Below are 16,522 nucleotides of genomic sequence, written 5' to 3' on the forward strand. Positions count from 1 at the left end.
GGAGGGTGGATGTATATACATCCCCCATTCATTTGCATGTATGCAGCCTAGGAGAACACAACTATAGAGAAATCCCCTTTATATCAGTTTATTGTAGTAGACATACATAGGTTACATATACAGATGAACTATAGGGACAAACTGAAACCTCAACTGTTTTATCATTAAAGTGTCAATATGTGCCCACAGGATACAAGGTAGATTTCTTACTGATATAAAGGAAAAATGGAGCAGTTGCCCCTAGCCCATGACGTTCTAGGTTTTTTTGTTTTACAGTAATCTGATTGCTATTGACAACTGTTCTATACCTTCCCATTTGGTTAGGGTCTAGTAAAGTGCACTACCTGCTACTGCTAGATAATAGCATCATAAAAAAAACACAGTATATAAACTAAAACCTGTCCCAATACACACTTTCGATCACAGTAACTGTTTCCCACCTATACTATTGCATAGCCACAGGATACGTGATACATGGTTGGGGGTCCAATTATCCCCTTCCCACAGCCAGGATAAGGCTACATTCACACTGCCGTGAGCGCGTAGCGTAGGGTTTCTACTAACTCCACCCACACTTGTGAGGAGGGGTCCCAATTTTGTTTAAAAGTTGGTATGGAATCCATACTAAAGACTTGGACTAATTGTATTATAGATCCCTATGATATATTCTGCTCCCAATAATGTAAGTGCAATCGAAATAGTCCACAGAATCTTTCACACATAAATGGCATATTCTCTCTCAAATGTTTTCTACTTCTTCCAGTGTATAGTCCAGGATAGTATCATGTCCCTCAAACTTGAAGTAGGCCAAGAATTTCTTCTTCTGTAACAACAGGGGCAGCCATATGTAGTCATCAGGCCACATTCCGTCATAGGGGATCTTGTCTAGCGGAAACCACTGGGGGCGCATTTCTGAAAATGAAAGAGGAGACATATTGCAGTTTTATTTCAGAAATAGCACCACTCTTGTGGTCGTGTCTGGTATGGCAGCTCAGCTACCTCTGAAACATTATCAGACACTGTAGATTGTGGCTGGGATTCTGGTAAGAAGTGATATTACGCAGAGATCTTGGCGTCAACCTTACCGTCACTTTCTGTTGGATCCCCTTGAAACTCGTCAGCTCGGAAGATATGGACATCCAACAACTCCGTGCTACCGACAAACTCAAATTTTATGTTTCCGATTTTCTGAAGGTTGTCGGTAGTTAGACCACTTTCTTCCCATAATTCCCTGCAGAAAAAAAAAGTGATATGAACAAATTACAATTGATGCGTACTTGATACAAAATAATCCTGCAAGTCTAATGATTATAGCATTCCTTGAGATGGCTGAGCACAGGACTCTGGTTCTTCTGGCAGCACCATAGACAGTGAACAGAGCAGCAGAAGGTCTGGATTTTATGTGCAGTAGGGAGTCCTACTGCTGGGACCCACAACCATCACAGGAACAGACCCTTAGCAAACTAGAAACGGGGATCCCATTCTCGATGGGTGGAGCGGTAGGTCGACAGGTATGTGTCCTGCTGCTTCATTCATCAGTATGGGAGTGGTGAAAACTGTCAAACACCTCTCACTAGCCACCAGTGCCACTTTGTATTGGCTAAAATTAGGGCGTCCCAACCACAGTGCAGAGCACGGGACTCCTTGCATCACAGTAATATGTTATCAGTCCATATAATCCTACATTCACCTTTTTGCCGCTTCTTCGATGCTTTCTCCTTGCTGTACTTTACCACCAAACCCATTCCAGCGGCCGACACCGAAACCTCGTTTCTTCATTCCCAGTAATATTCTCTGTGGTTGGACCACCAAAACCAGGGTGAGCAGCTTAGATGTGAACATGGCTCTAACTGGGACACCAAAAATAGAGAAACTGTATGCATTTGACAACTCTGTACACCCACAGGTCCCAGCACAGAATTACATAGACAAATCATTGCTTCTGGACAGACACTGTGTTCCTCATTGCCCCCTATATGACTGGCCACAATCCCACCCTGGAGGGCTCTTACCCAAGACAGTTTACCTCTACAGGATTATTCTATGATGTATTCCACACGTGGAATTCACCCGCGGTTCGATCAGAAAACCGATCACATGACCCGGCAGCTCCGCCCGCCATATTGGATAAGGGCAGCTGATTCCCTTTCCCGAATACTATATAAATTATAACATACGTAGTGTTAATTGCGCGCTAAAATGTTCTAACCATGACATAGGTATTTATTTTAGCACAATTTTACGTTTTTAAGTGTTGGTTTCCCTTAACAAATATGGCGGGCTTTACGTCGGCAGATCAGTGTTTTACCCTAAACAAATATGGCGGTCGCTGCTGCATGATTATGGGGGTTACCGCGGGGTTATAAAAATGGCGGCTGCAGTGACCCGGTGAGTGTGTTCTGTAGAGCTGGGAGCTGTTGGCTGGCATTTCCACATTGAAATGAAACTCTATTAGTAGCGATTTTGCGGAATTTCCATTTCATTTTCCGGCTTCTGTATAGTAATATATAATTTTACTACCCCCGTGGGCCATTACATTGCCAAATAGTGCCCATAATATGCCACAAATACATACATGATTGCATACAATGTTCATAATATGTCACAAATACATATACATGATCACATACAGTGCCCATAATATGCCACAAATACGGAAATGATTGCATACAGTGCCCATAATATGCCTCAAATACAGAAATGATTGCATACAGTGCCCATAATATACCTCAAATACACACATGATCACATATAGTGCCCATAATATGCCACAAATACTTACATGATCACATGCAGTGTCCATAATATGCCACAGGTACATACACGACCGCATACAGTGCCCATAATATGCCACAGGTACATACGCGATCACATACAGTTTCCATAATATGACACAAGTACATACACGATTGCATACAGTTCAAAACTACACACAATGATTGCCACACAGTGCTCACCTAGATCTGGCTGTCTGTACTGTGCCACCATACAGGGAGAAGGTGTTATGTTGCTTTTGCGCTAGTTTTCTGTTGTCAACATGGCACAATCTGGTTTTAGAAAGTTTTTAAAATGTGGAGGGAGGTGCAGCCTTTGATAACAATTAAGTCACTGACGAACAATGGAGAACATTTATCACACTGTGTATTTCGTTTTTTGCTGTACAAGACATGAAAAAAAGACTCAAATCCGGGTTCTCACAAAGGGCATGGCAAGTTTCTACTGCTGTGGAACCACCGCTGTGTAAATTACGCAGCACGTCTTTTGCCTTAGGCCGGGTTCACATGTGGCATCTGCACGTGAACTCCTCCTGTGGTCACCTATTGAAGTAAGATTGTGTTTAAATCATTTGTACTACATGCCATGTGTGAACACAGCCTCAGGGCCGGTCATGTGACCTTGCGGCGAGCGCATGCGCACACCCCGCGCTCGCACTCCAACGCCATATTTTGAACAGCTCCATAAAGGTGAGCAAGCAGCACTTTTTTGTATATAAGGACCATACTCGGTCAAGAGCCACATGCCCCTGAGGAAGCCACCAGGCTCGGTGGCGGAACGCGTGGGGAGCCAGCCCCATCTACCCTATACCTGGTGATATTTTTTCATTTGTCTCTTAAGTGTTTGGTATATTTATCTTGCGCATCATTCACATTGCCATATTGTTTACTCTATATACCTTCCAGCAATATACTGGTCACTTAGATTATATAGGGTAGGTGGGTAAGCAATCCTATTGCCTATCTTGTTTGCATCAGATTCTTAGGGTTTCCTATAGCAACATGCACCCATTACTTCTGTATATCATTTTGTCTTACATTTGAGACTTAGCACTGGATGGTGCTTTTTAATTGTTTTTAAATTGTCTTTGGCATACACGTTTGGTTTGTACTTATATTTATGCGAATATAAATAAAGATTTTCTATTGTCTTCGCCATCGTGTACAGCATTAGTACCTATAACACGTTCCTTTTTCTTGGTACATATGAACACAGCCTCAGGTCACTGACCCGACAGTAAAGTGTCTATCTCCCCTCTTGCAGGTCACATGGGCAAGAACTGCATTGCCAAGCACTACTCATGGTCAGTTGTTTTTTTGGAAGAAAGTAGCCATGTTTGATCAAACATTAGACAACCCCATTAAGAGCCATGACTCTGGGATTGCCATTCCGTCAGATTTTTCCATGTCCACTATACAGGCGGTCCCCTACTTAATGACAACTGATTTACAGACGACTCATAGTTACAGACGGACCCCTCTGCCCACTGTGACCTCTGGTGATGTCTCTGGATGTTACTATAGTCCTAGACTGCAATGATCAGCTGTAAGGTGTCTGTACTGAAGCTTTATTGATTATCCTTGGCCCCAGTACAGCAAAAAAATTTTATACTCCAATAGTCACTATGTCAAAAAAAATTCTTTGTCTGGAACTGCAATTATAAAATATACAGTTTCGACTTACATACAAATTCAACTTAAGAACAAACCTATGGACCCTATGTTGTATGTAACCCGGGGACTGCCTGTATTCCCTCAGAAGCTGTGTGATTGTTGGGGAATATGATGGATGCCACGACAAAAATTAAGTTTAGGAAATTTACATATCCATCCAAAGATAATCCAAAAATATTCCCGCTATGATTGTATTTGTAAATCTCTGGCAAATATTGAAGAATATTCATTACATAAGATGAAATATTTCTGAGTGTATAGACTGATCTGACAGCTATAATAGAAGAATGGGGCCTCGGAGAGCACTCATTATCATATAAAGAACGGCTCGCGCCCAGATTACCTGCGATTTAAAGCCGCCGTAAATGTGCAATAATGTTTTTACGAGAAAACGTCCCAATGGGGAGACGAATGATTCTGTGTATTCATCTTCTGAAAGTCCTTGTCTTATCATTAAAGTGATGTTCTCTGTGTTGCAATCACATCCAGCGTCTCACAGATCCTAACTAATAGTAAGAAATATTCCTTTCATCCAAATATTCCCAAATGTTCTTAAAGGAAATCTACCACCAAGATGACGAATTGTAAACCAACCACACTGATATACTGGCGAGTGCCCCCTCTGGTAGGTTCTGCTTTTCTTTTAGCTTCTTAGGACCATATTTTTACAATAAAAAGGTTTCAGGAATTATGCAAATGAGCTTCAGGGGCTCCAGACTCTATAGATGTCAATGGAGCTTGGAGCCCCAAAGTCTCATATGCATAATTTTAAAGCCTCTTTTTCTTAAAAACAAAGGCATACGAAGGTACAAGCAGAGCAGATTCTGCCGCAGGGGGCACACACCAGTATGTCTGTGTGCTTGGTTTACAATCCTTCATCCTGGTGGTAGATTTCCTTTAAAGGGGAATCATAAAAACCATTAGATTATTATAGACTATTCACTGATTATTATCATATGAATTTGGAGGAGATTGTTTTTTTAGACGGAAAGGGTGAGATTTCGCATTACAGAAGAAATTCTAGAAAGGACATGTTATACCCCTACCATAGGGGTATGGTAGTTGGATGGGGTAAGGGGTTTATGCGTTTGTGCTAGATAAGTGATTATGTATAGCATTCCATAGGGATTCTTACCATTACAGGAGCAATAAGGCTGTATGACTGTGTTATAGGGGTGCTGTGACTGTCACTGTTGTGGAGTGTTGTGGCTCAGGTTTTATGTGATAATAATGGAACATATCATGTACTTGCAGCCTGTGTCGGACAAGAAAATCTCCTCTATTGCAGTGTCGGATCCTCCACACAACTCAAGGGGCACCGAGGGCCAAGACGGGTGCAGAGCAGCAGTGGCTGTCCAGGCAGCAGAGCGATCCCTATGTGAAGGCAGCACATGCCCAAAACTACCGCTGCCGCAGCGCCTTCAAGCTGCTGGAGATGGACAAGGAGCATAAGATTCTGCAGCCGGGCGATCGGGTTGTAGATTGCGGCGCAGCACCCGGGGCCTGGAGTCAGGTGCTGGTTGAGAAAGTAAATTCCTTGGGACAAAGTAAGAATTATGTATTTGCATAAGTTAAAATATAGAGTTTTTGTTTTATAATTTTTTTGTCCAGAAAAAATAGTTGTCTATTGGTTTTCTAGTATGTCTCAGGACAATTTGTCTTTCAGCAAATAATTGATATGGTTTGTGTAATTAAAAGTTATACAATTTTCCAGTATTCTTTCTGTGCTTTCAATAGTTACCGGTTTTTCTATATTTCTACTTGCTGTCATTTTATAAAAGGTTCTATGTTTGATTCCAGTGAATTGAAATCTGTCCCTGCTCATGTGATGTCACACAGATGAGCGGCTCATTATATCCCTGGTCATGTGATGTCACACAGATGAGCGGCTCATTATATCCCTGGTCATGTGATGTCACACAGATGAGTGGCTTGTTATATCCCTGGTCATGTGATGTCACACAGGTGCACGGCTCTTTATATCCTTGGTCATGTGATGTCACACAGACGAGCGGCTCGTTATATCCCTGGTCATGTGATGTCACACAGATGAGCGGCTCGTTATATCCCTGGTCATGTAATGTCACACAGGTGCACGGCTTGTTACATAAACGGTAATGTGATGTCACACAGATGAGCGGCTCGTTATATCCCTGGTCATGTAATGTTACACAGGTGCACGGCTTGTTACATATACGGTAATGTGATGTCACACAGACGAGCGGCTCGTTATATCCCTGGTCATGTGATGTCACACAGGTGCATGGCTTGTTACATATATACGGTAATGTGATGTCACACAGATGAGCGGCTCGTTATATCCCTGGTCATGTGATGTCACACAGGTGCATGGCTCTTTATATCCCTGGTCATGTGATGTCACACAGATGAGTGGCTCGTTATATCCCTGATCATGTGATGTCACACAGGTGCACAGCTTGTTATATACTGGTCATGTGATGTCACACAGTTGCACGGCTCTTTATATCCATGCTCATGTGATATCACACAGGTGTATGGCTCTTTATATCCCTGGTCATGTGATGTCACACAGGTGCACGGCTCTTTATATCCCTGGTCATGTGATATCACACAGGTGCACGGCTCGTTATATCCCTGGTTATGGAATGTCACACAGGTGCACGGCTTGTTACATATACGGTAATGTGATGTCACACAGATGAGCGGTTCGTTATATCCCTGGTCATGTGATGTCACACAGGTGCACGGCTCTTTATATCCCTGGTCATGTGATATCACATAGGTGTATGGCTCGTTATATCCCTGGTTATGTGATGTCACACAGGTGCACGGCTCGTTATATCCCTGATCATGTGATGCCACACAGGCGCACGGCTCGTTATATCCTTGGTCATGTTATGTCACACAGGCACATGGCTCATTATATATCACAGAGAGTAATCAGATGTGTGTGTTATAATGAGCTGTGCATCTGGTGACATCATATGACCAGGGACATAACGAGCCGAGCACCTGTGTGGGATCACATGACCAGAGAGATTTCAATGCACAGGAAGTAAACAATAAAGCTTCCTATTGAATAACAGCAGAAAGTATACTGGAAAATCATATAACTTTTCATTACACAAACCATATCAATTATTTGCTGAAAGTGGAAACCCCTTTGAAGGAGTTATCCATGGAAACTAGATAACACTTGGATTGGAACTACAGCATTTAAGTGTGTTCTGTGACACGGTCATGTTATTGCATAGACCCTTGTGTGTCTATGGAGGGGGGGTACAGAACAGGGAGTTCCTACTTTATAGGTACATACCGAGCTTTTGCCACTATGGGTCCAGTAAATATGCTGACGCTCTCGTCTGGGCTTGGAGAGTTGGTGGCCACTTGATCACTGCAACCAGTCGGTGGTGACAGTCCAGACTTGGCACTTCAGACTGGAACACCCCTTTAAACTCATGTAGGCCTTTCATTATACTTACAGATGCCTCTCATAGTAATCATAGTATGTGTGAATGATTTGTATTATACTATATATATGAGCTTATAGATACGGATATGTCTGATACATGGAGTATCACCTTCTGTGACCTATTCTTCTCATCCAATTCACTTTGTTCTGTTTTCTCCAGACCCCGCAGTAAGTGTCGGATTCGTCCTGGGAGTTGATCTTCTCCATATGACTCCGCTGGAAGGAGCAATTTTTCTCTCTAAATGTGACCTCACAGAAGTTGCCACCCATAGGAGAATAATTGACCTCCTGCCTTCGGGAGAGGCAGATGTCATCTTGAGTGATATGGCTCCTAATGCCAGCGGGATTAAAGAACTGGATCACCAGAGACTTGTCAACATGTGTCTGTCTCTCCTGGACTTATCTGACGCGGCCCTCAGACCCGGGGGGAGCTTCTTGTGTAAAATCTGGGATGGAGGAGAAAGCAATCTCATAAGAGACAAGCTGCGACAGAGATTTCAGCACGTGAAGACTGTGAAGCCTAAAGCCAGCAGGATGGAATCTGCCGAGATTTATTTACTGGCAAAATCACATAAAAGAAATAAAACTTCTTGATGATATGGCTAATTACGTGTTTGTATTTATTACATGTCCAGCGAACCTGGAGAGAAGTGGTCACATTTGTCACGTGGCCTGTGTGTGCAGTTCAGTCCCATTCAGATGACTAGGATTGAGTTGCAATACCAAGCACAACCATTGTGCAATGCGTGGCAGTGTCATTGGTACACAGTGAAGTGCAGTCTCTTCACAAATCAGATCCCCGACAACCCCATTTAAAATGGTTGAAAAACTTGGCTGCTTTCCTCAAAATACAGAGCCACACCTGACCATGGTTCGTGTCGTCCTTGCGACTCAACTGGATTAATCTCTATGCAGCGAAGTAGCAGTACCGGCACAAACCATGGTGAGGTGTGGTGCTGTTTTTGGAAGATTGCAGTCATGTTTTTTAACCTCTGGACAACCCTTTCAACTGAAATTTAAAGGGACAGGCCACTTTTTTTCATATTTTGCAATAAAAATAAATATAATTCTTTATTTATATAGAGCACACAGATTACGCAGTGTTGCACAAAGCTTACCAAAATGGTAATGCGTGTGTAATTGTGGGCAGAAGGATATTAGGTAATTTACTAATCTAATAATTAATATTAATATACATCTAGTAATAGTTCTGCTCCACTTTCTTCATATGTGAAGTGAAGCCTCCTGTCTTTTACCTCATCATTTTACCTCATGTCTTTTACCTCATCAGCCAGAGATTCCTGTCCATAAAATGGCCGCGATAGAGGGTCATGTGATCACTGTCTGTCCATGAGCAATCATCCTGAACTTAATCGTATATTCATGAATATTATCATAAGTCCCTGTCAGGATGATTGTTCATGGACAGATAGAGATCACATGACCCTCCATCTGCAGCCATTTTATGGTCAGGAATCTCTGGCTGATGAGCTACAAGACAGGAGGCTTCACTTTACACATCAGGAACTATTACTAGATGTATATTGGTAAATTACCTAATATCCTGGCACCCACACTAACACACACAAAAAAACATGAGGAAAAGTCAGGGCTGGCCCCACCACTCGGTGTACCTGGTTAAGTGCCTAGGCCCAGAGCTGCTAGGGGGCCCACATAAGGCTGTATATAGGGAATCCACGGGGGAAGTGGGGCTGTATCATATTAATGGGGGGGGGGGGCTTTATATAAAATACCCATGCGGGGGATGTTTGGTTTGATAAACTAGGGAACTGGAGTCTGTTTAGTATCTGTATTTTTGTCGCCCAGGGGCCTACTAAGGTTTTGTCGCCCAGGGGCCTACTGAAACCTGGAGCCGACACTGGCTAAAGTGACCAACCCCTTGCTTTTGGACACATCTTTCAAAACGGCATCTGGATTATACTATGATTGAGGGAGGTAGGCCAGGCGAGGGAAAATTGTAAAATTTGTTAAAAATTTACAAAACAAGTAGTTTTTCATGAGAAGTCAGCGTTTTAGAGGACTACAGATGGGTATTTACAAATTTACAGAACATTTGGAGGAACAGTGCTACATTCACACGGACGTATGAAAACGTCCGTATACGTACCGTTTTTTTACGGGTTACATACGGCCACATTCATTTCAATGGACAATACGTCCAACCATTTATATTGCCGTTTTTGAGACTGGAGTGTAGGTACCGCATACTGGCCGTATAAAAATATAGAGCATGTCCTATTTTCTCCTGTATTTCAGTTCTGTATGCCCTAAAAGTCTATGGGCATGTATAAAATACGGGTTAAATACGTGCTGCATACGGATGAAAAATGTCACGTATATACGGGCTCATACAGCCCGTAAATACAGGACTGGAGAAATCATATGGTCGTGTGAATGTAGCCTAAATAGATTTGGACTTCAGTCTTAATGATTGAAAAATTTTGTAAAGCTTAACGAAAATCTACCAGCACAATCCACCATGATGAACCCAGGCACCGTGACTGTGGGGATCTTCTTATATCTGTTATCCATGGCCTTCTTCCTTCTAAAATCAATGTTTTAAATTCCTCTTAATTCTGTTAATGAGCCATTAGGGCTTAGGGGGAATTACCAGAGCTCCCCCATGCTATAGCTTCACAGGTTGTTACACTGTATCACCTGTCCAGGCTCCTTCAGCACTTCCCCCCTCATGCTTCCTAATGTACAGTGGTGGTGGCGGGATGTACTCCTGCACAGTGTAACGTTCTGTGAAGCTACAGCATGGAGAGGCTCTATTCTCATAATAGTTGTAAAAGTTGATTTTAGAAGGAAGGAGGCCATGAATAACAAATATAAGAAGATTCCCACAGTCACGGTGTCGGGATCTATGAGTAAGTGTCTCTGGTTTATCATGATGGATTTTGATGGTAGATTTCCTTTGATGTGGCATATTTACAGTTTCAACGAAAAGCAGAAGTATGCGTTAAAAGTCCACTTTATTTAGAAAAAATAACATGATAAAAACATCATAGGACGTCCATGAAAAAGAAACTGACGCGTTTCGGGCGAAAAACGCCCTTAGTCGTAGCCTACGACTTAGGGCGTTTTTCGCCCGAAACGCGTCAGTTTCTTTTTCATGGACGTCCTATGATGTTTTTATCATGTTATGTTTTCTAAATAAAGTGGACTTTTAACGCATACTTCTGCTTTTCGTTGGAAGCTGGACTACACTCTTTTCTTTTTCTATTTACTAGCTCCCCAACCCAGGTGTCCGTGCAGCCACGAATCACCATCTACATTGAATTTATAGGTGAGCTGAAAAACTTTTCTTTTTTCATATTTACATTTTATTGCTCTTTATTATAATCTGGGATACATAAATAGTAAAAAAAACATCCTATAAATATGTCTCTTTATATGACGGATTTAAAAAGATTTTATTAAAATGTCTTATTTTGCATTTACAATGGGCGTGCACTAAACTGTAGATACATGATAAAACTTCATTAGCGATAAAAGAAGTAAAAAAAAATATATTATAAATAATTAAAGAAAAAAATAAAACACCTCAGGGGAGAAAATAAGTGGTGAAAACGCGCCCTAGCGCTGCACTTCTAGTCATTACGATAATGCTCCCGCACACGGAGGATTACGGTAGGGGAGCTCTCGCGAGGTTTGCTTAGAGGCTGCTGTGAGCGGGAGCCTTCAGTTCCCCGGCCGGCAGTGAGTGCAGGAGGCGGCGGTGAGTGGACTGCGTCATGTCTGCCGACCTCGTAGTATGATGGTCACATCTGCAGCCTCGTGAACAGGTGTGAAACTACAAGTCCCAGCAGGTCAGGGGTTAGGCTGACAATGCTGAGACACTTAGTCCCCAAGCCTGGTCACTGGTTGTGGTCTGCTTCTACCCATGCATTGTCCATAGTGCCCTCCAGTCTAGATTGTAAGCTCCTGGGTCAAGTCATCCTCTATGTCTATGGTGTCCTCTAGATTGTAAGCTCCTGGGTCAAGTCATCCTCTATGGTGTCTTGTATGGACATGGTGTCCTCTAGATTGTAAGCTCCTGGGTCAAGTTATCGTCTATGGGTTCTGTTATAGAAATTTGGGTCCCTCCAGCCCCTCTAGATTGCAAGCTCTTGAGTCCAGTCACCCTCTCTTTACAGCTTGGGGTGGTAATGGTCCCCAGTAGCTATTCATAATCCTTGACAGCTATGTCCCGATTTCCTCCTGGTGAATTTATTGAGGCGACTATTATGATTTGCGTCAATAAAACTTGATTCTCCCATGTTTGGTCTGTGTTCACATGGCGCAGTTTTCTGCTGAAGAAATTGCCAAACAGGACTTATCAGTGTAGTGAAGTACGTAGTTGATGCAGGTTTTGGTTCAGAATACGCATGAAAATCTGGTATCCATATTTTGCCACAATACCTTCCAATTTTCAAGATCTCTGCTTGCTGTCTATGAATGGAAACAGCATTTGTCGCTTGCAATGTATAGCTGAAGTCCAGTAGTTACCCTGCAGAGGGCACCTGCACTTTGGTTATTTTCAAGCTGTACAAATTAGGTGTAACAAACTGATCGTTGAGGGTCCAACTGCTGGTACCCCCAGCAATCTGGAGAATGGGGGGGGGGGGTCTAGTTCTCACTAATGGGAGGAGCAGCATGTGCAGCCTGTGTCACCGTGCTCTATTCTCGGTATGGGATTGTTAGAAATTACCGAGTACAGCGCTGGGGTATCTCCAACGCACACACAGTGAATGGGCGTGCTGGAGATATCTGAGCAATGTGCTCAGCAATTTCTGACACTCTCATAGTGTTTATCTGAGTGTTAGGACATCTGCTCGAGTGAGATTAGGGAGTCCCAGGATTCAGTCCCACAGCCATCCTTATTTCCCTTATCCTGTATTAAGTGTTACAGAATATGATGGTGATAATATAAAGATTATTATTACTGCTACGGTATAACGGACCAATTTGGTAAACTCTGTTATAGCGCTGCGTAATCTGTGTGCGCTATATAAAGCAATTATTAATTATATAGGGTGTAACTTAAAAAACTTGGGATAATCAAGCATCTCTGTATTGGTATTATAAACAATTTTAAAATATTTGGGGGTTCTGATGTGGGTTTTGCAGCTCTGTTCACACGGCATAATCTTAATTTCAGAATAATCGAATGTACTTTTGAGGCTGTTTACATGTAATTGGTCACAGAGCCTCCATGGAAAACAGATCAATCTGGGGGAAAAAATACTCAGACATTGCCACATTTGTAATCATAGAGGACTCCAGGTCGATACATTTGACCTGCACTGATACATTGTAGTATCATGTAATACAGGAATAATACAGTACAGGCAGTCCCTGGGTTACATACAAGATGGGTTCCATAGGTTTGTTCTTAAGTTGAATTTGTATGTAAGTTGAAACTGTATATTTTATAATTGTAGATCCAGACAAAAGTTTCAAACTTTTTTAGCTGCAATGGGACCAAGGATAAAGCTTCATTACAGACACTTTACAGCTGATCATTGCAGTCTGGGACTATAGTAACATCCAGAGAGGTCACAAGTGGTCTGTCTGTAAGTCGGGTGTCCTTAAGTAGGGGACCATGTATTTGGGTAGGGGGAAGCCTTCTGATGTGTTGGAGTCATTACAAGTTAGGCTAAGTTCGCACTACCTACTTAAAAAAGTAAAGAAAGGAGGTTTAACTTTGCTTTAACACATCAAACAAAGATCCCATTGACTTAAATGGAAGTTTGCTGTCATCCGATATGTTCCGTTTATGCAGGGATCCGTTATTAATGCATTATTTTGGACGGAAAAAAATGACTGCAGTGCTTTTCCTCAGTTTAAACACTTGGATAGCGAATACCTGACATAAAATTTACATTGATGTCAATGGGATTTTTAGTTGTTACGTCAAAACTCCATTAAAGGACATCTATCACCAGATCAAGGATTGTAAACCAAGCACACTGACATACTGGTGTGTGCCCCCTCTGGCAGGATATGCTCTTCTTTTAGCTTCCTATGCTGTAGTTTTTAAGAAAAAGGGCCTTTAAAAATTATGCAAATGAGTCTGAGGGGCTCCATTAACTTCTATGGAGCCCCTCAGGCTCTTTTGCATAATTTTAGAAGCCTTTTTGTTTCTTAAAAACTACAGCATAAGAAGCTAAAAGAAGAGCAGATCCTGCCAGAGGGGGCACACACCAGTATGCTTGGTTTACAGTCCCTCATCCTGGTGGTAGATGCCCTTCAAACCTCAATTCTTTACTTTAACGGAGGAAGTGTGAAATGAGCCTTGCTTTGTACAAAAAAAACTGATGGTATATCTATAAGCTGCCATTGCGTAACTAAAGACAACCCCTCTAAGGTAATTGTAAGCTGTATATGAACACTGATTGTATGGCAGGAATACTGGACATTTTTCCTGTCTCCTTATCTATGTGAACATTTTACAAGTTTTTGTGCTTTTTTTTTTAATCCTAGGCCTTTTCCAGAACCGACAAGATGGATGAGATGGAAGACAACACCACGGTTCTTTCTACTCTCCGCTCTTTTAATAAGTTCCTCTCTCAACCATTCGATGGAACTCCACCCAGCGCCAACACCTCCAACACCAGCGGAGCTTCTCTACAGATGCAGTTTCAGCAGCGATTTCTGGTAAATAGAAAGTAAAATCCTGCTCATTGCACACAGTTGTTTTGACTACATAGAGACACGTTAGAGTTTAAGCGCAACAGTTTATAAAAGGGGTTTTCCCATGAATCAAAGATAGGGTCTAATTTGCTGATTGGTGGGGGGTCTCAGTGGTGAGGCCCATCCACAGATGACAAAAACGAGGGCTCCTATGTGGTCCCAGGACCTCTCGTTGCTCCAGGAGAGTAATGGTGCGGACAGCCGCACGTGACCGCTCTGCTCTATTCATCTCTATGGAGCCGACGGCATTTGCCATTTGCCGAACGCCGTGCCCGGTAATCTGTCATCTCCATAGAGATGAATGGAGCAGAGCGGTCATGTGCGGCTGTCTGCGCCATTACTCTCCTGGATTTACCGTCCTGTCTCTCTGACATCTCTCATCAACCTGGCATTCTGGTTGCTAAAAACGAGCTGCAGAGGGAAAGAGGAGAGAACAGGATATGCAGTGTACAGACTGAGGGGTCACAGAAGAGTGAGGGGCTATGCACTGTGCTATTTCTGGTCCCTGCTCAGTAATTACAGGAAGTAGCAGCTCCTTCATTCAACTTCTGTGTGCTGTGTCTTCTCCGTTCTCTGTACTTCCTCCCCCACTTTTCTAGGTAGGGAGAATAGTGAGCATCAGCTAAACAGCCTGGCTGACAAATCCGTCGTAGCAGGTGGTGTGTATAGTAGTCATAAGGCTGTATTAGAGCTGCTTACTTAAGGATGAGGCGAATATGACATTATAAGTAAGCCATTGTTGGAAGCTGCACTTGCTATTCTGCTGGTGCAGTCACTGTGTATATACATGACATTACTTATCCTGTACTGATCCTGAGTTACATCCTGTATTATACCCCAGAGCTGCACTCGCTATTCTGCTGCTGGTGCAGTCACTGTGTACATGCATGACATTACTTATCCTGTACTGATCCTGAGTTGGATCCTGCGTTATACCCCTGCACTCTATTATAGCTGCACTCAATATTCTGCTGGGGAAGTCACTGGCCGACATTTATCAAATGTTGTGCAAACTGCACAATGTGCACTTTGCCTCACTAATGTGCATGGGGTGCCAGATTATTGATTACTGGTGCATGGTCTTCATGAATCTGGCATCCCCTGCACTGTTACGTATAACATGGAGCATGCAACACAATTCTCTTGAGTCCCAGTATTGAATGTGGTGCATGGTCTGACTTTGCACCAGAACTTTCCCTTTATGTGCAAAAAGTTTTGCGGCAGATACAGTGCAGCCACGACATAATACTCACTGACACTTTTCAGTACTAAGTCAGACAAAAAACTAATAAATGTAATCTTGAACTACAGGTGGTAACCATACATTATAAAGATGTCTCCTGAAAGCTCGTGTGAATGACAGCCATCCCTTCTGAACCTCAATGTTCATTTATTTATGCATACGCCATTCAGTATTTAATTTATCTGTCTTTTGCATCTTTTCTTATAGCTGGAGGACCAAGCTGCACAGATCCGCTCCAAGTCGCACCTTATTCAAGTTGAGAGAGAGAAGATTCAGATGGATCTGAGCCATAAGCGAGCCCGTATTGAGCTTGAAAAGGAAGCCAGTGCTAATGCCATGAACTATGAGGTTTGTCTCGCCAGTGTCAGCTTCTTCTGCTAGGATGGAAGTGCTGGGGGTCACAAGTATCTCACCGGGGATGCTGGGGTCCATTCACTGGCTTAAGTGGGTCCCATTGTAACCGGGAGCCTGGAAAATTCCTTTGATAGTTTACTAGCAGAGGTTCAGCACCCAGTACCCCTACTGATCATTGGTGCCACAGCTTTACTATGTATATGGTCCAACCATAATGTGTCCACACTCCTGCACTTAGATGAGCAGCAGAAGTACCTTATATACCTTTTCCTTCATGGACAACATTTCCTATAATGGTTGGTCTTTGTATATATACGGCAAATT

The 16,522-nt window shown here is 42.7% G+C and overlaps 3 protein-coding genes across 15 annotated transcripts in view; 2 read left to right on the forward strand and 1 right to left on the reverse strand.

Moving 5' to 3' along the window:
* Nucleotides 1–62: 62 nt before the first annotated feature.
* Nucleotides 63–2,976, reverse strand: NUDT1 (nudix hydrolase 1). Of its 3 annotated transcripts, none has more exons than XM_072120349.1 (4): nucleotides 2,958–2,976; nucleotides 1,691–1,850; nucleotides 1,086–1,231; nucleotides 63–912 (listed from the first exon to the last, which is right to left on the reverse strand). In XM_072120349.1, exons 2-4 carry the CDS (start codon nucleotides 1,840–1,842, stop codon nucleotides 740–742), a joined length of 471 nt encoding a protein of 156 aa, XP_071976450.1. In that variant the 5' UTR covers nucleotides 1,843–1,850; nucleotides 2,958–2,976; the 3' UTR covers nucleotides 63–739. The 3 variants fall into 3 exon arrangements, with proteins under 3 accessions (XP_071976450.1, XP_071976451.1, XP_071976453.1); XM_072120350.1 differs by lacking the exon at nucleotides 2,958–2,976 and adding an exon at nucleotides 2,013–2,138; XM_072120352.1 differs by lacking the exon at nucleotides 2,958–2,976 and adding an exon at nucleotides 2,027–2,134.
* On the forward strand, nucleotides 2,293–8,501 carry MRM2 (mitochondrial rRNA methyltransferase 2). Of its 7 annotated transcripts, none has more exons than XM_072120345.1 (4): nucleotides 2,346–2,388; nucleotides 4,039–4,078; nucleotides 5,703–5,995; nucleotides 8,063–8,501. In XM_072120345.1, exons 2-4 carry the CDS (start codon nucleotides 4,044–4,046, stop codon nucleotides 8,494–8,496), a joined length of 762 nt encoding a protein of 253 aa, XP_071976446.1. In that variant the 5' UTR covers nucleotides 2,346–2,388; nucleotides 4,039–4,043; the 3' UTR covers nucleotides 8,497–8,501. The 7 variants fall into 7 exon arrangements, with proteins under 7 accessions (XP_071976449.1, XP_071976446.1, XP_071976448.1 ...); XM_072120347.1 differs by having other exon boundaries at nucleotides 2,350–2,388; nucleotides 5,737–5,995; XM_072120343.1 differs by lacking the exon at nucleotides 2,346–2,388 and adding an exon at nucleotides 3,485–3,588 and having other exon boundaries at nucleotides 5,737–5,995.
* Nucleotides 8,502–11,526: 3,025 nt separating this feature from the next.
* Nucleotides 11,527–16,522, forward strand: part of MAD1L1 (mitotic arrest deficient 1 like 1) — a 438,339-nt gene continuing 433,343 nt past the window's right edge. The window contains exons 1-3 of one of the 5 annotated variants that reach the window (XM_072120358.1): nucleotides 11,527–11,644; nucleotides 14,392–14,565; nucleotides 16,052–16,192. In XM_072120358.1, the coding sequence (XP_071976459.1) occupies nucleotides 14,413–14,565; nucleotides 16,052–16,192 (294 nt within the window). In that variant the 5' untranslated portion in view covers nucleotides 11,527–11,644; nucleotides 14,392–14,412. Of the gene's footprint in view, nucleotides 11,736–13,461; nucleotides 13,482–14,391; nucleotides 14,566–16,051; nucleotides 16,193–16,522 lie in introns of those variants that run through there. The other 4 variants (XM_072120362.1, XM_072120360.1, XM_072120357.1 and 1 more) reach the window with 4 other exon arrangements.

The sequence above is a fragment of the Engystomops pustulosus genome, chromosome 8 (assembly GCF_040894005.1).
Source record: "Engystomops pustulosus chromosome 8, aEngPut4.maternal, whole genome shotgun sequence".
In the NCBI taxonomy this organism is placed as follows: Eukaryota; Metazoa; Chordata; class Amphibia; order Anura; family Leptodactylidae; genus Engystomops; species Engystomops pustulosus.